Source organism: Canis lupus, chromosome 36 (genome assembly GCF_003254725.2).
Source record: "Canis lupus dingo isolate Sandy chromosome 36, ASM325472v2, whole genome shotgun sequence".
NCBI classification, from domain to species: domain Eukaryota; kingdom Metazoa; phylum Chordata; class Mammalia; order Carnivora; family Canidae; genus Canis; species Canis lupus.
In genome coordinates, this window is record NC_064278.1 from 15,980,594 (window position 1) to 15,999,599 (window position 19,006).

At 38.8% G+C, this 19,006-nt stretch overlaps 1 protein-coding gene across 20 annotated transcripts in view; it reads right to left on the reverse strand.

Moving 5' to 3' along the window:
- METTL8 (methyltransferase 8, methylcytidine) overlaps positions 1-19,006 on the reverse strand; it is a 228,344-nt gene that overhangs the window by 130,236 nt on the left and 79,102 nt on the right. For 15 of the 20 annotated variants that reach the window (XM_049106092.1, XM_049106102.1, XM_049106100.1 and 12 more), the window contains 6 exons: positions 17,684-17,823; positions 12,941-13,047; positions 12,754-12,819; positions 11,690-12,006; positions 11,370-11,424; positions 9,128-9,293 (listed from right to left, as the gene is read on the reverse strand). In XM_049106092.1, the coding sequence (XP_048962049.1) occupies positions 11,834-12,006; positions 12,754-12,819; positions 12,941-13,047; positions 17,684-17,823 (486 nt within the window). In that variant the 3' untranslated portion in view covers positions 9,128-9,293; positions 11,370-11,424; positions 11,690-11,833. Of the gene's footprint in view, positions 1-7,547; positions 9,294-11,369; positions 11,425-11,529; positions 12,007-12,753; positions 12,820-12,940; positions 13,048-17,683; positions 17,824-19,006 lie in introns of those variants that run through there. The other 5 variants (XM_049106093.1, XM_049106094.1, XM_049106089.1 and 2 more) reach the window with 5 other exon arrangements.

Genomic DNA, 19,006 nt, shown 5'->3' on the forward strand with positions numbered 1-19,006 from the left:
CACCTGATTTACATATTCTTTAGAACCAAGGAAATACTGAAATTGGGGATCCCTGGGTGGCTCAGCGGTTTACCACCTGCCTTTGGCCCAGGGCGTGATCCTGGAGACCTGGGATCAAGTCCCACATCAGGTTCCCTGAATGGAGCCTGCTTCTCCCTCTGCCTGTGTCTTTGCCTCTCTCTCTGTGTCTCTCATGAATAAATAAATAAAATCTTAAAAAAAAAAAAAAAAGGAAATACTGAAATTGGTAGCATGGACCTTTTTATATTTCCCCCTCCCTCCAATGTTTGCCATATGTGACTTCTGGTCATATCTGTTCAAAAGGGTTTCCTGGGAGCGACACTTCCCGGAACCAAGCTGTAGGCAGCACAGCTGGGAGGGGTCATTTGGATTGCAATAGCAGGGAAACTGAGGTGAGAGATAAGATAAGCAAGAATTCTGAAGGGAGATGCAAGGTCAGAAAAAGGAAAATGAATACTCTGGTCAGAAGGCAGGTGGCTGGGAGCTAGAAGAAATGTAGTACCTAGAATTCCAAATTAAGACCCTCAACAAATGCTAAGGTTCTTCCTTTGTGTCATGCCAGCACACTATGTGGGGGAAAGTCAAATGTAACACCTTATAATCGGGTTGTTTTTGTTGTTGTTGTTGTTGAGTTGTAGAAGTTCTTAATATACTTTGGATATTCAGCCCTTATCATATATATAATTTGCAAATACTTTCTCCCATTTTGTGGGCTACTGTTTCACTATGTTGAGTATGTCCTTTGACATATAAAATTTAATTTTGATGTAGTCTAATTGATCTTTTTGGACTACAAAGATTCATTACTTGTGCTTCTGGTGTCATATTCCAAGTAATCACTGCTAAACTTGTGTTATAAAGCTTTTCTCCTGTGTTTTCTTTTAAGAGTAAGTGGCCAGCTGGAGCCAGGCAATTCAAGTGGGAGTTACTTACCACATTTCAGACAAATGGGCATCCATTCTAAGTTGCAGGCAGCTAAAGAGCAAAGATCAAGTCCTATTCATGCTAGTACTGTCAGTGCCCAGTTTCTGGCACACAGCAGATGCTTAATAAATGTTTGAGTAGAACTGAACATAAGCCAAGGAAACAACAATGACCTTCTGAAATAAAAAATACCCTCAATTCTTGGGGTGCCTGGGTGGCTCAGTCGGTTGAGTGTCTAATTCTTGGTTTCAGGTCAAATCATGATCTCAGTTAGGCTTGAGATCCAGCCTCCATATCAGGCTCTGTACTCAGCAGGGAGTTTGCTTGAGATTCTCTCCCTCTATCCCTTTCCCTGCTTGTATACATGTGTGTGCACTCTCTCTCCCTCACTAAAAATAAATATGTAAATCTAAAAAAAAAAAAAGAAAAAACCTCAACCCTTTATACTTAGGAACAGTTTCTTATGGCTACTTTAAATTATTTATACTACAGGAGGAGTCCATTTTTCCTCCTCCTCCCAAAAGAGAGAAAGGCTTGATCATCATCCTTTGGGGGAAAAAAAAAGTATTAGTGATAGATTAATAATCACTACTTATTAAGCACCAATCATCTCTGGGTACCATGCCTTACCATTTGATGTGCTTTGCATTTTGTCCTTGCAACAATCTTCAGGTAAGCAATATTGTCTCCAATTAATAGTTGAGGACACTGAGGCTCAGAGATTTTAAGTGTTTTGCTTAAGGTTATACACCAGCAGTAGTAAAGCTAGGATTTATATATAAATGGGTCTCATGTTTCTTCTCTGAGAAGTTTATTTTAGGGTAAATAAATACATTTTCATCAGCTTCTAATCATGGCCCTTATAAACAAACTATTAGTAATCTTTTATCTGTCTCTAGCCTTTCCCCCAAGTTCTCCATGTTCTTTGAGTTTGGAATCAACTCAGTCTTTAAAATACCATTCAATAGGGAAAAAAAATCCACAAGTTTTGACTTCAATAAAGGAATGGAGTCATTTCTTTGTTTTAAATCAGTCTAGAAGCTATTAAGCACCTATTCACATATTCACAAAAAGTAATTTTAAAAAAATGAACAAGTAAAATAAACAATACCAGGAATCCTGGTGAGAGCTGGGTGATGCAGTGTGGTTTTGTGTGTTTAACACAGCCAAACATGTGAAAAGGATACCAGAAAGAGCACAGAGAACCTGGACTAAACATTTTTTAGGTGCAAGAGCCCAATACTGGCACTGGACACCCCACAATGGAGAGAGAACACAGGGTTCAGGAAGTGAAGCAGATCAAATACTATGATGTGGAGTTTTAGTCTCCCTGGGGTCTAGAGTCAGGCAGCTCAAGGTATGGGCTGTGGGCAGGTGCTGGTCTGTTTCATTCCCAGCCTGTACAAGGAGGGAAACCAAATAAATTTACATCTGTTGAACCTAATAAAAATCTTGGGCTTGTATACTGCCTATTTTTATTTTTTTCTGCTCATCCCTTCATTTCCAAACACTAGAGCAGGGCATGACATATAGCTGGTATGTACTGGCTGCCTGGGAGACAATAAGGAGATTGCTGGAGAGAGGGCAGACACCAGGAAATACAATGCCAGCAACTGGAGGACCTCTCCAACCCCCCCCCCCCCACCAATAATTCATCTTTGTAAAGCATTGGTCTATGACAGGTTGCAAATGTGTAAAACAAAACAAAAAGTAATAACTGGTCCTACCTCAGGTAGTTTAAGAAGTGCTGGTCTAGAGCCAGTTATTCATTTTGCAAGTCATTGTAGAAATGGTGCTAGACCTCCTGGCCATTTATTACAAATCTCGTAGAGATTTAAGTGTAGTAGGGTTCCCGGGATAAGTCACTGGTAATACCTTTGGAAGCTCACTGTTTTTAGTTCCCAGTATTCTAACATCTACAATGTGTCTGTGCATATCCTGAAGATCGCACCCATCACGAAGGCAGATGCTTATAGGCCAGGTAGGTTGTCACAAGCTTACAGGTTAATGCTGAATAACTACTGATGGTAGGTCTCTCTAAGCAGACTACTCAGCAAGTCACAAAGGGCACAGTAGAGTCCACTCCACATTGCTCTAGCCCTGGCAAATGTGGCCTGGGTTTACTCAACACCTATAAAAGGTTTAGGTAATGCCCACTCATGTTGTTTATTGCCACTTGGAGGGACCTACCTGGTCTCTTTAATCCTGCTCTCTCCATTCCTGGGAGAAGTGCCTTACAGAAGTGAATTTGGGAAACGAATCAGACATGTTTAATGTAGCCCTCCTTCACTCTCTCCCGGAAACTGGCTACTCTGTAAAAGGCTACAGGGGCAGATCCCCATGAGCAGAGTCCTGAGGCTGTTCAGCTGTTCATCTTGATTCTTGGATTCAGTAGTAGGAAGGCAAATGTTCCCATGTATCCTGAGCCATTTTCTCCAGTATCAGCTTGTCTCAGCTGGCTTACAGTTTGGGCAGAAACACAGAGATATTATTTTGGGGGCCTCTCTCAAATCTTACCAAATGGCAGTGATTGTACACTGAAGCCTTGTCTCAGAGGCTATGTCGGCCTATATTCTTCTCTTGCCTTCCATTACTTTTGTCTCAGAGGATCATAGATCATGATCACTCACTTGGTGACTACATTATACTGATACCTAATCTGTATCTTCTGTTTAGAAGTGAGACCTTCCTCTGCTACACAGTTGAATGAGGGCAATTTTCTGGCTCAATGTCCCCTTCTGCCTATACCTCTCCAGGTGTGTCCCATCTTTTTAGGCTTTTGTTCATAAAAAAAAATTAAAGATTTTACTTATTTATTCATGAAAGAGAGAGAGAGAGAGAGAGGCAGAGACATAGGCAGAGAGAGAAGCAGGCTCCCTGGAGGGACTCGATCCCAGGACCCCAGGATCATGACCTGAGCCAAAGACAGATGCTTAACCACTAAGCCACACAGGGGTCCCATTTTGCAGGTTTTTGAAGATCAATAAACACATACTTTGTGGCATATCGTGATGGAAAACACAAGGGCTCTGGAATCAAAAGGAAGAATCAGACAAAATGAATTTTTTCTCTTCTATAAACTATCAAAAACAAAATGTCTTACTGGCATTTCTACGGTACAGTTCAGGTAAACAAAAAAGCTCATGGCCTCTGCAGCCTTCTCATTTCCAAGGCCTCTTTCTTTGGCTTTTCCTGAGCTAGGCCAGGGGGCATTAAAGCTTATAGTCCATTTCTCCGAGATTCAGTTACAAGTCACTCTTGCTATAATTCTCTTTGACTTTGCATTTTTCTTTGGGTCACTGGAGCAGTATTTGGCTAATCTGGCTGTAAACACTGTCCACTTTCTCTAAGCCAGAGTGTGGCTTGGTTCTTCTGGTAGCCCTTCCTGGTGGTGACTATCTATGCAGGACTGAGCTAGAGGAATAACTGAGCCAGATTCTTTGTCACATTATTAACACAGTATGCCTCCTCAATTAGACCTTTCCTGGGCCAATAGCTTTATCTGTCTGTATTTTCCCCCCCACAAATATGGTATTATATTTGCGATATTACTTTATATTACAGGTTAAGTCCTTAAAAAAAGACAGTACTCTACACACTCCCTTGATGTATTTAAGATCTTTGTCAGTGTTTTATTTTTTAAAAGATTTTATCTGTTTGAGAGAGAGACAGAGTATAAGCAAGAGGGAGAAGGAGAGCGAATCTGAAGGAGACTCCATATGACTGTGAGATGATGACTGGAGCCGAAACAAAGTGTGGATCACTTAACTGACTAAGCCACCCAGGCGCCCCAGTCAGCGTTTTTATTTATATCACTCAACTCTGCTAGTCCAGGGGTGCCTGGATGGCTCAGGTAAGTGTCTGCCTTTAGCTCAGGTCATGATCCCAGGGTCCTGGGATGGAGACCCCACTTTGCCCTTCCCCCCACTCATGTTCTCTCTTGCTCTCTATCAAATAAATGAAAAAAAAAATCTTTTAAAAAATGTTGCTAGTCCAAACATAATCTAATGTAAAAATGCATTAATATAGAAAAGTATAGGCTTCAGATTTAAAAAGCCCGTCTCTTTGGAAAGTTACTGACCTCATAAGAAATTATGAATAAATTCCCCAATGTAGGATGAACAGAAAGTAATTTACACTCACATATAAACGTAAGTAAAGATACAGTCACATAACTAGGATACAATGTAATGTAAATGTGCCAAAGAGAAGAAAGCACAACAAAATTATAAAACTTACACGAAATAAGAAAATGTTCAACTGGGTAATAACCAAAATTTCATTAATTCAGCAATCTTGAGGACCTAGAAAGTGAGGTAGCACAAGCCAAATTCATTTGGTGTTGCAGGTCCATCTATACCAGGCCAGGCAACTGGCACTGGAATTCAGAGGAGAGGCAAGCCTACCACGTGTTGTGCAGCACAATATATTGTAGGTAAAATTCACCAAACAGGGAATTCATTATTCTTTGAGAATTTCTCTGTGCGCATGATCAGCTTCTGTGAGCACTTGGAGGAGAGACAACCCTATTAAAATCCCTTTTAAAAAGTTAAAGCTAAATGACTAAACATGAAAACTTTGAGAAATGGGGAGGAAGTTATGAGGAAAACGTCAGCTTGCTTATCCAGGGAATGAGTAGAACTTAATTTTCATTCCAGCATGGGCTGCTGGGTACCCAACTCCTTCCACTTTGGGTAGAAAACAAATCCCCAAGTTGCTACTTTAAAGCCAAACTTTAAAGGCCAGTCAGGAAATGAGCAGCACTCCCGAATGGGAAAGACTGGATCAGTGTTTTTTTCTAAAATAAACAAAAGATCTGCAAAAGTGTTTCCTTGCACTATTTGGCAAGAGAAAGAAGCACCTGGAGAGTGAGTTAGGATGAGAAACCATATAAGAAATGGGAGTAAAACAAGGATGGTTATAATGAAGCTTTGTCTCACTAATCTCCAGAGCCCAAGTGTTCTATTAGGAAACAAAGTTGCAAATGAAGAGACAATCAAAAAGACTGGTTGATTAAGAATACATTCATGGAAAGGATAAATAAAATAAATACTTTTTCTGGATCCTGAATTTCATCTTTCATTTGGATTTTTTTAAAACTTTAAAAATATCTTCTAGAGAGTCAAAGTGGAATATATACATTAAAATAAATGAAGGCTGTGGAGGAAGAAGTATGAGCAATGAGAAAAGCAATTATCCTTGGAGACAGAAATTTCCTTGCTTCAATGCAGCATGTGATGCTGGCAATTTCAGCCATTCTCTTTCAGATGATTTTCAGTGTGAGTACCAAATGCTGCTTGAGGGGACACAGTCTCAGCTCACCTGAGGGACTGGGGCATAACTAAAGATGTATGGAGAGCTATCAGATTCTTTACACCAAACATTCTGTTCAGTACGACAGCCTCAGGAGGAAGACAAGTCACCCTTGGGAGACAGGTAAGAGAAATGAGGCAGCAACTGCATAGTGTTGCCTGTGTTAAATACATAGCATTAACCCCTCCCTCCCAAACCAATGCAAATGACTCAACAAGCATCTCATCATTAATTTTATGAAGTCACACAGTTTTAGCTCTTTTTCCCAATGAAAAAGGCTTAAAGACCTGAAGGCTGAGTACCACTCCTCAATGATTTGGAAACAACCAATAATCAATACATAAAGATTAACTGAGAAAGAAAATTCATTTCTGCTTTTTCTGCAATGAGCTAGGAAGTGCCACATAAAGGAGTAATGGATTGAAAAAACTGCCAAAGAATTTGTGTAAGCATAACAAAACTCAGTTTTCCTGGACCAAACTCATCAGCCCAAGTAGGAGAAATGATGTTTGGGGCTCTTTAGGAGGCAATCAATGGCTCACTTGATTTGGTAGGCAACATCTGATAGAAAAGCATATATTCTCTGGGGGCCAGCTCAACTTAGTGTCTATCTGCTGGAGAAAATAAAAAATAAAGACACAAATCCCTGGGAAGCCAGGGACACAGCTAACTAGACGCTATCTGTGACTATTTGAAGTCCATGAGTTCGTCGAGTATTGATTTTTTCCCCTCCTTATGAAATGTTAACGGGTATTTTTATTCATTCACCTGTGTCTAGCTGTTCCTTACTAAAGGTTAAGCAGTTGTGAAGCCACATGCACTACAGAATCCAAAGCTGCTGTTTTAAACTCTTGAATAAGTTGTAGTGCCTTGCAACTCCAGGGGCAGCTGAGGGTGGGCTCTCTTTGACCATCTGGAGGTTTTAATGTGCTCCATCCATCTCATGCCAACCTGGCTTGCCAGAGTTGGGGTCACGGTGCTCCAAGACACTTCAGGAGGGTACGCAAGAGAGCTGTGCTCTGCAGCCTCCTGGGCCTCTCCAGCAGGTGCACTTGCATTTTCAATTTGATGCTGTTTTTCTTACCCTCTGCAGACACTCATACACAGAACTGTTATTACTTGTTACTGTATGTTGCTGATTCATACTCAGAGGGAAAAGTAATTTTGTCTTCAACACCTCTTCCCTGTCATTTAAGGCATATGTTAATGGAAGACAGATTTTGGCATTCATTCTCCTCTGTAGCTTTGAAGCCACAGTATAAGATGCATTATAAATGAAGATGCAACTGTTATTTTACTTCTATTTATATTTATAACAACACCAAAGCCATCTTGCAGGTACCTTTGTGCCTCTCAAATCCCAAACCATATTCCAAGAAATGCTCAACATTTTATGCTTGAATTGGCATTAATGTGGCATTAATGTACATACAATGTTTTAAAATAAAGATGTTTTCACTCATATTTTATTACTGACAATCCCTGAATTCACATATTTTAGATTATACTAAAGCTGAATCCCTTGGAAGACATTTTAAGGGCTTTTTCAGACCGCCTTTTTTTTTTTTTTCCCTATAAGTGAGGAGTATGCAAGTGATGGGTGCTGTGCTTGCTGGCTCGGAGGGGAGCCAAGTGAAAGCCTGAAGCCTGAAGGGGGTGGGGTGAGAGCAGAAGTAAACATATGCAGAATGCTGAAAAGAACTGATTGAAAGCTTTTGCTTTGTCATTCTCTCCTTCTTTTCCTTCCCAGTTGGTAACTGTGGACAAGTGAACTTACTTATTTCATAGAATCACTGGATCTAGAATGAGCTGTCACCTTGTAGACTGTCTCATCCAAACTCCTACCCATTGCTATAACTCTCCATTTGATTCAGGAGCTCTTCTTTCCTCCAGCAGCATTCCCAGAAGCATGTGAGGCTATCAATTAAAAGTGTGCTGATGAGACCAGAGGTTTTGGAATCAGACCGTTGTGGGTCCAAACTGTGGCTTGCCACTGATTTGTGGTGACATCCTGGGCAAGTTACCCCAAATCTCAGGGCCCCACTCTTATCTGTTAAATGGTCATAAGGGAAATGAATTCATAGGAATTTGAAGGTTAAAGGAAGTAATAATGTAACGCATAAAAATATAGTGTGTAAAAGACTCAGCACTGGTTGCTAAATAAAGAGTAGCTAAGTGGTTCAAAAGGAACTAAGACCCAGGCTTTCTGTTTGACTGAGGCATCTTACTGTCTTTCTCACAAGGTTTCACAAGACCTTTGAAAAAGTTTCTGTTGCTGGAATACTCTGTATGCTGCCTTGTAGATTGTAAATGCTGTTATTAATAACAATACCTCACATATATTCAGTGCTTTAGAATTTACAATGCACTTTCACAAGTTGGGGGGGGCGGGGAATACCCACGCCAACCTGTCCTCTATGGATGACTAAGGGGGGGGGGCAGGAAGTAGAAGGAGCTGAGGCTCAGCAAGAGGTCTATTAGTGATGCAAATGTGAAGTTAATCTGCACTTGTGAGGAGCATAATAAACATTAAAACCAATTAGAAGTAACAATGTATGATATATTCAGGCTTCAGAACTTGGCTCTGATGAGTTGGAAAACCATAGGAATACTTAGCAGAAGAGTGTGAGGGCAAGAATTTAACTTACCTGAAGTTTAACAGTCTAAATATGGGTGAGTTTTCACAAACAAAGGTATAGTAACGATTTAGATTACATAATGGTAGAAACCTCAACGTATTCATAATTTAGAGATAAAACTGAGTCAAGCAAGGCAAATAATTTTTCAGAAGTCAACATTTAACTGGGTGTGTTTCAATATGATAAATGGTCATACGAAATGCAAAACTTTTAATAATAGAAACTGTTACCTTGGCTTTCTTACAAACTTCTGAAACAGTTCTTCGTGTGCAAGTTTTTACATTTGGAAAATGGTCAAAAGTGAACTTTTAGAACTGGAGAAAAATGGAGGGTCCATTTTTAATATAGAATATTTCATTGTTTCCGTATTGTAAGAAGATGAAGGAACATCTTTTTCTGTTAGAAAGAAAATGGTCCTTTTGACATTCAGCTCCCTCAGAAGATGAACTTTTAAAAATCAACTCTACCTAACTAACTGGCCCTAGCTTTATGTTCATGAAGAAAAAAATTAGAATTTCATGCAGTTATCAAATATTTTAAACTAATACCCAAGCAGATACATTTGCAACACTTCATGATTTTTTAACATCTAGAGGCAATATTCCAAATCAGGTCTTTCTCTCTTTCTTTCCCCCCTCTGCCAAAAGTCATTTTGTCTAGCCACAAACTTTAAGTATGGGGCCTATTTGGGTGGATTAAGCAAGAGAAAGACTGACCAGACAAGTAGAAGACACTGGTAGAAAAGGTCCTACTGATGAGCAGCCATGTGACATAGGAGGTCTATGCTAGACTGAGCCCAAAAGAGCCCAGTTTGTGTCTCACAGTCCAAATTTGGTTGGTGTATTTTTGAAGTTTCTAAAGGTTAACTACATGCTATAATACGTTATAGAAAGACATAAAGCTGAATTTTACTGTGCCAGTCAAAAGCCTGGCTTAAATCTGCTATTTAGGACTGAGAGAGAGAGAGAGTACAATTTACATGTGTGAGAATATGCGAATGATTTTACCTTCTGTTGTTTTTAAAACCACCTTAGGCCATGATTTTTAAGTTGAGACACAAGAAAATCTGCTGGGGTTCCCATAGCAACATTAACTTATCTAACTGCCCTTGTTGTATGTAATACTTTCATTACTAGTTTGGCTTTTAAATGTACACTTTAATTATGAGATACAACTGAGTAAAGAGTGTCAGGTACTTCTGCATTTATTGACTATGCCATGTTTAAACAGAAACCTTGATATTGTATTTCTGAGGAACTGCTACCGAGGCAAGTGTGTGCAAAAAACCTTTATGTGTGGTCTTCCTTGCCGCCCCCATAGATGGTGCCACCTTACTGCATTCCGTCCCATATAGGATGCCTCAATGTCTCTAAACATATTTATAACATGTTATGGTAGGATAAAACAGAAACAAGCAAACCTTAGATTGCTCCAGACTAGAACCCAATGTGCCTTCTATACAAGGCTGTGAGAAGCTGACCCCCTCCCTATCTTTTCCCCACAATTCATCATCAGGAAGGACCCACACCAAACAGACTTGTCTTCTTCCCATCTACAGAGGGCATATGTTCAAGGACTAGCCTGACACCCACCTCTCCACAGAACATCAAGGCTTCTTCCCCCTTTCTTCCCACCAGCTCACTTCTCTCTTTGGAACCACCACTATGTGACATGCTGTTTGTGATGGGGCAGCATAGCATCCCTCCTCCCTTTTTTTTGGTAACAATATTTCATTGTCCTTTGAGGAACATTCCTCCACTCCATCCATTCAGGTGGCACCATCTATGAAGGTGGCCTACCCCGAACTGTCAGGAAATGAATCTGTGACTCAAGTTGGACCAATCACATTCTTTTAGAAAAAGGAATTTTAAGTCAATTCAAAAAAGTAAAACAGTGGGAACTGAACTCTTCCAATGTGGCCCTTCAAAGGATTGTCCATTTCTTTCAGATTTTTGTGGCTCATAACCAAAGCTAGCTGAGAAGTACCTGTTTATATATTATCTGAAATTGTGATTTAGATGCTTGGGATATGCATCTTTTGTTTTGCCAGCCAGATCCTATCTGTGCTCTCTGAAGACAGGGTTGGGTCTTTATTGATTGTATTGGTACATATAATTTAGCAGAATGTAAGTACTCAGTGTATGTTGTATAACAAATGAAAAGCCAATCTCAGAAACTCCATTTTCACAAAGTGCAATTTGCAAGCCAATTTATATCCTTTTTGAGGCAAGGTAGTAAATATATTTTTAATTGGTACAATTTAAGAATTTTCTTGGGTATAATAGTTGTCTTAAAGAGAGCTTACAACAACTTGTACACCTAAAAATAGCCTGAAAATGTTAGCATGGGTCATACTTCCCCAATTTTAGGACAGGAAAGAGAAACTAAAATTCTGTTTCAGACATTAGTCTCTGAATTAAAAAAAAAAAAGAGTTTTGAGGAAAACAGAAAATAACAAAACAAAAAATTCACCTTCATATAGGTCTTGTGGCTTGCCAGGGAAACAAGGAGAGCTGCTTCTCTGCTACTAGATAAGAGAGGAAGAGAGTTTAACTGTGTTAGACTAATGCATAAATAAATGTGTGTTTTTTTTTTGCGCTTCCAAAAAATAGCAGGGTATGGTTTCTCAGAATTATATCAGTAATTTAATTGAATGCTTATAAAATTCAAAGAACAAACAAAATGGTTAGGCATAATAAACTCAAGCAAGTTTCAGCATATTAAGTTTTGAAAACACAGAATATAGTATACTCTTCCAAATAATTTGCAAGTGCTTAAACATAGGAGCTCACCCATGATAAACAGCAGGATATACAAATTCTCTTTTCTTCTGATTGTCCTTTCAAAAATGAAAGATTTATAGAAGTCTTTGTATTGTGTAATCCTCTGGTTTGTACCTTAACATGGTACATAGTTCAGCCATGAGAAAGCCAAAGTTAAAACACCAATTTGGAGGTTTTTTGAGTCAAGTGGAATGGTTTCTGGAATTTGCCTTGAACCCACACTCGGTGCATTTTCACTTGTTTTTTCCTATTCACTTGTAAGCGACGATCAACCAGATTTTGCTTCTCGTCTAACCCAGCCTTGCAGAACATATTGTGGACTTCCCCTGTGAGACAAAAATGGCAATCAGATGTATATGTGACTGGGGCATGGTGGTAGACAAGAGGGGAGCAGTCAGGAACAATGGAACATTAATGGAATGACTGACCATCTAAATTTCATTTATACAAGAAACTCCCTAGAATAAATTGGTTAAGGAAACCTGTGAAACCAAATGGATTTCTTCTACTTCACAGGAATACACCAAGTATAAACAGCTTAACATAGCAGGCATGAACAGATATACAATACTACTGGTTGTAGATTTCAATATTTTTAAAGGTGCCCTCTGTTCTGAGGTTTTGTTGGGTTGCAGAGACCCCAAATGGCAAATTATAAAAGTACTCACATTAGTTTGGAGAAAATCCCTGAATGCAGAAAACATCATTCTGATAACATCATTCAGAAAACATTCATTCTGCATTCAAGGATTTAAACACTTTTTTTAAAAAGGGAAATTGACAAAAGATAAGTAATTTTCTATGGACTCTTAAAATCAAGTTCTCTCCTCTGGCTGTGGCATGTTATCATTTTTTTCATATCTGGGCTAACAGTACTTCTAAAATGGAACAGACTACACCTTCATTTGGGTATAAGGATGAACAAGTGATTCTTTCAAGCAATTTCAACTGGAAAAAGATTAAAAGACAAAAAGGCCATTTTCAAGCTATCATGCACAACAGTTACAATGTGGTTACAGGGTCACCAATGAGAGTTTTCACAGCTAACTATTTTCTCTTATAGATAAGCATACCTTTTGTAAAAAAATATGCTCTGGTACCATCTCCTCGAACATAAAAATTTTCAGATAAGCAATGCCCTAAAAAACATAATTGTGATTAGAGAAACTTAGTATCCCTTAAAACAAAACAAAAATTTGACATAGAATATAAATAGGACATTCTTTAAAACACATGAAAATAATTCCAAACTAAATATACCCCTTTTAAAACGAAGCTGAGTCTTATCATATCTTCCATAGTCCCGAAATAACAGCATTCCTCCAGGCTTCAGTAAGTTGGACAGTCGGTTTATAACGCCTTGCATCCTTTGAAGGCAAAGCAAGATACGGTCTGCAGAAATCTTGTTTTACATGCCACATTTAACCTTCTTCAAGACAAAATAAGGAAAGCTCAATAGGGCCAAAAAAATCTAACTGCAGATGTAATGGCGACAAAACAAAAAATATTTTGTATAGAAAGGAAAAAGGATACCAACTTGCTAAAAGATCAGATTTATTTATTTATTTTTGTAAAGATCAGATTTAAAAGACCTAGAGTAGTAATCACCCAAATGACCAGAGTGCTGACTTCACAGAGCTTGATATGTCAAAGCTGCACTGCAAAACTACATAGATGGTTCCTGGTATTTATATCAAGTTACAGTAGTTCCAAGGCAGATAAATACTGAAGTCGCTTCATTTTCCTTGCAAGATAAAATATATGGTGGAGTTGTCTCAGATTACACATTTCCTCGAAAACTAGCTCCTTCTCCTTTATTTGGTTCAAAAGTATCCTCATTTATTGTGTTACACCTCAGAGATATCATTAACCCCTTTCCTTTTCCTCTTCTTTCAGTAGCCTCTCCACAACCATTTGTCATCCAATTCTAGGTCTTCTTCTTCTTCTTCTTTTTTTTTTTTTTTTTTAAGATTTTATTTATTTATTCACGACAGACACAGAGAGAAAGAGAGAGGCAGAGACATAGGCAGAGGGAGAAGCAGGCTCCATGCAAGGAGCCTGACATGGGACTCAATCTGGGGTCTACAGGATCACACCCTGGGCTGAATGAAGGCAGCCCTAAACCACTGGGCCACCAGGGCTGCCCATCTTCTTTTTTTAATTGATATTTTGTCTCCCTTTTGTTTCTCTTTGGTAGTCCTTTAGCACAAATTGCTACCTCCTTAGGCTTGGAAGCAGAATACTTCCTAACATGCTTAATATTATTCCTCCTGTTAATTCTTCCTGCATATCATTCATGAATTTTTCTGCTTAAAATGATGGTTCTGTCAAATCATCCCTTTGCCCAAAAATGTTCATGATTTTAATCCACAGATAAAATTTCAATTTCTTAGGTGGGCCCTTAAGATCTTCTACAACTGGGGCACCTGGGTGGCTCAGTGGTTGAGCATCTGCCTTTGGCTCAGCTTGTGATCCTGGGGTCCTAAGATTGAGTCCCACATTGGGCTACCTGCAGGGAGCCTGTGTCTCCCTCTGCCTATGTCTCTGTTTCTCTCTCATGAATAAATAAAATATTAAAAAAAAAAAAAGATCTCATACAACTAGCCTGGATCTCTCCAACATCTTTCCTATCATGTCCTAATGTGAAGCATCAACTTCTGGCAAACTGTTACTTGCTTGGCTCTGAAGCAGTCCATGCCTTTGGTCATGTGGTTTCCCCTCAAAGAATTCTCTCCTTCTTACTTTCTGCCTATTTAAATTCTGTTCACACTCCAAGCCCCAGCTCAATACTGGGAAGCCTTTACTTTCTTTTTTTATTATTTATTCTTTTCATCTGGCTACCAGTCAAAGACGACCCCTTGTGACTGCTCTCGACTTAATGTTTTTGGTTAATCGTTCATGGCCTTATGTGTGATTATGGGTCAGAGATGGCAAAGATTTCAGATCTCATATCAATGCCGAGTGACTGACATTGGGTGCCTACAGAGCTCGATTGAGAAGGACTCTTAGCGTTCATTGGGAATGACAATCAGGGTACAAAATCAGTTATCAGTGTCTACCCTGAGCAGAGAATGGTAAATGCCAGCCTGTGTGCTAAGTCCTTGCCATCACTGTTTTATCCATGCTACTTAAAGCTTCTAGACTTTATTTTAAAAATGAGAAGTTTGCATCAGTTAATCTGTAAATTCCTTCCAATTAAAACACTGTTCAGTGGAATAAAGGAGTGAAAAGCCAGATTTATGTCAGGTTATGAAGGAAGTAGATAGTGAGAAAATGGAAGCAACTATGAAAAGATAGAAATATAACAGAAAGAGGTGGCATAATTAGATGAAATGCTCTCTTAAAAAACTGGAACATAAGTACATGAAAGAGAAAAAAGAAAATAATTTTTCCTTGTTTATTTTATTACAGGTTACTTTCACACTGTGTTTATGGCCTTAGGCTTTGGCAATTAAAGAAAACCATATCCAACCCTTAAAAATACTCACTTTCAGGATAATTTTTTTTTTTTTATGATAGTCACAGAGAGAGAGAGAGAGAGAGAGAGAGGCAGAGACATAGGCAGAGGGAGAAGCAGGCTCCATGCACCGGGAGCCAGACGTGGGATTCAATCCCGGGTCTCCAGGATCGCGCCCTGGGCCAAAGGCAGGAGCCAAACCGCTGCGCCACCCAGGGATCCCAGGATAAATGTTTTATGTACGGAGAAAAAGATCTTTCTGCAATTATTACTAAAACAAGTATGAAACAAAAATGCAGAAAAGTAAAAAGCCAGATACTTCAAAATGTTGTCATCTCCCTCTGCAAATCCTTTCTACCCAACTATCTTTTAAAGTCTGGGGTTGTGGGTAAAGGCAAGGGTGGGGAGCTGCTTTTCTTCATCAACCAATCTTGCTTGGCTCAGTGCCAAGTTCCAGAACCAGTTCCTGAGAACTGCAGGTGCGAGTGGGCTAGGGGAGATGGACAGGACAAGAATGGGAGAGGGTCCCTTTTCTTTATCTTACTAGGGCCAATTCTGCTATCTTCATCCACCTCTAGATGGAAGGCGAGGAAAAAGAAAAGAAGAGATTAGAAAAAGTATTAATTGGCTACTCTGTGCTTGGATCTGTGGTAAACATACTGTATTTTATTTAGCTCTTCTTTTGTAGTCTCTTATGGTTTATTCCCATTTAAGCTGAGATCCCCAGACTCGAGGTCTAGCAGAACTGCTTGCCCTTCATTTGTGTGTAGATTTTCCAAGTTGGCAAAAAGCCACTTTTCTAAAGCTTTTGTGGGGCTGAATACACTACCACAGTCCCAAATGACCCTAAAGATACTGTCTTTTCACTTATTATTGCCCTCCTTCTACTCATTCACCATATTTTTAGATCATTTCCACATAGGTAAGAAAGTGGCTAGAGACATGATACATCTGAATTTATCTTATAATAAATAAATAGAATGAACATACTGTGGGATAACAGTAGTCTTCCAAGACATCTGCTTCTCCTTCTTTTTAACATTCACTTCATATCATGAGAAAATACATTATCTAAACTAATTTCAAGTAGTGTTTTTGTGGTCTTATTTGGAATTTAAACATTTCCTGTTAGAAGTGTCAAATAGAAAATCTTGATCTCTATCCACCTACTCCATCCTTTTAACTATGCATTTTTTAAACTATGAAACAAAATACATAGATGACATCTTTTTACCAGTACCTGGATGATGCCAATATTCTGAACAGATTAGCAGAAAGACATAGATAATAGAAACTGGGAGGAAAAAGTAGCTTCATGGAATGTGATATATCTCATCAGGTGCAAATATGTTTCATTCAGATCTATTTGGAAATTTAATTTATCTTTCAACAAACAGAGTGCTCATTTCTTTTTTTTTTTCCCCCAGAGTGCTCATTTCTAAATGAAAAGTAAAAGGACTGTAAAGGGTCCTAGAGAATTTTTTTTTTTTTTTTTTTTTTTTTTTTTTATGATAGGCACACAGTGAGAGAGAGGCAGAGAGATAGGCAGAGGGAGAAGCAGGCTCCATGCACCGGGAGCCCAATGTGGGACTCGATCCTGGGTCTCCAGGATCGCGCCCTGGGCCAAAGGCAGGCGCCAAACCGCTGCACCACCAAGGGATCCCTCCTAGAGAATTTCTAATTGCAAAGGAAAAAGCACATATTAACTCAATATCTTTGAGAAAGGGTCATACTCATCAAAGACTGGTTGATGTCAAGTCTGTACCTGCCAGCAGAGAAACTTTCCTGAGGCTGAATCTACTACCACAGTAGAAAACCCAATTTTAAGAAAACCTAAAAATGCACAACCCTTGACACCACACAGGGGCTTTGATACATAAGAGGTGGCAAAATTTTAAGCAAGCTATCATTTTAATGGCTGGTAATATCTCTTTCTGTTTCCTATCTGGACAAAAGCTATGTTGGCTGTTTCAAAACATTGTGTGAACAAAAAATTTAAGTCATAAATATTTAAATGATGGCAGTAGGCCAGTCTTAGATTATAAAGGTCCAAGGTTAATCTGGCAGATCTTGAGTACCCTTAATTCCCTGGAGGACTTCTTTAAAACAGAATTTTTAAAGCCTGTGGACAGACCGGTGTGAAACCAGATTCACAGCCCACCTCTTCACGAACATTCAGTAAGATACTAAATCAAAGATGTTTGTTTCTGATCACCAAGTACAATTTCCCTCTTGGGAGTCTATTAGGCTGTTCTGAATTTGTAATTTCCTTGAAGCATTGTCACTTTTAATAGGTATGTGTCTTGCTGGAATATGCTCACTTCACTCTGACAGTGATAGAAAGCTCACTAATGAAGCAGTTTGACCAGTTTCTTTCTAAAAGTCTGGAGAAAGAAAAAACTGCATTTAAAAGGCTGCATGTTTTACACAGTGTAGTTCACTAAGTAATAAATTCAAGAATTGTCGCCTTTTTTTTTAATAGTTCTGAAAACCACGACTGATAAAGGGGGTTTACACATTTGCTTTGCCCTTTTGTCTTCGGTTACCTGTCAGGATGAATAGAAGAGAGCACAAAGACAAGGAGAATCACGTCCAGGATCCCATCTGGAAAAGGGAAGGGTAAGCCCTCATCACAAACGTCATGAACAAAGGCACAACACTGGGCTGCTCTATAGGATGAGTGCAACTATCATGATAAAGGAATACAAAAAAAAAAAAAAAAAAAAAAAAAAACGAAAAACAAAACAAAACCGTAGTTAGCAGACTTCTTGCATTTTTCTTAAAATAAAAAGGTCAAACTATATTTCTCTCTAATGCCTTTCCTCTGTAAATTTGAATACACTTTATTTCAGATTCAGTATTGTTAGTTTATTTCAAACGGTCTTAAAAAATTAAGTCTAGCACTTGGACTCGATAACAAATATTCTTCACAATCCCTCTTTAGTTTTAAAAGTAGAGTAGGGCAGGCCCTTCAGTCAACAAGCTGCATTGTCGAAGCCTATCTTATGTTATTTCAGAGGCACCGAGATGGTCCTCAGCTCTCTCTCCCAGTGCTTATTCCATGCCTCCTTTGGCTTAAAATACAAATATCCTTTACTAGGTAATCAAAAACTAGGCAACAGTAATGATTGCACAACTCTGTAAATATACTAAAAAATCACAGAGTTGTATACTTTAAAATGGTGAATTCCATGTTATGAACTATATTTCAATAAAGCTGTTATTTAAAAAAAAATCAGAGTACACACATATTCACACACACATAATTTGCCTACAAAACAACACCAAAAGGATACATAACAAAATACTAACCTTGATTAACCATAGGACTTTAGGAAGTGTGATTATAGGTGAATTTTATCTTCCTTTTTAGGCTTTTTTTTTTTTTTTAAGATTTTATTTATTTATTCATGAGAGACACAGATAGAGGCAGAGACACAGGCAGAGGGAGAAGCAGGCTCCACGCAGGGAGCCCGATGTGGGACCTGATCCCGGGACTCCAGGATCACACCCTGGGCTGAGCCACCTGGGCTGCCCTGTTTAGGCTTTTTAGTATTTTAGAAACTGTCTACCATGAATAAATATTACTCTTAGTATCAGAAATTAAGTTCCATGTACTGACTATACATACATTTCTGTTAGCAGAATTTCTATTCCTTTTCCATCTCCTAAAAATACTTTTTGCTAAGGTAATGCTTACTAGCTATTGGGGATTGGTCAAATAAATCCAGGCTCCCCACTGCTTTCCAAACAGTTTAAGACAATTTACATTTGTATCATATACATTCTCAAATTTTTTAAACATCTTTTTTTAGATTATTTATTCATTTATTAGAGAGAAAGAGAACAGAGTGAGAGAGGAGCACATG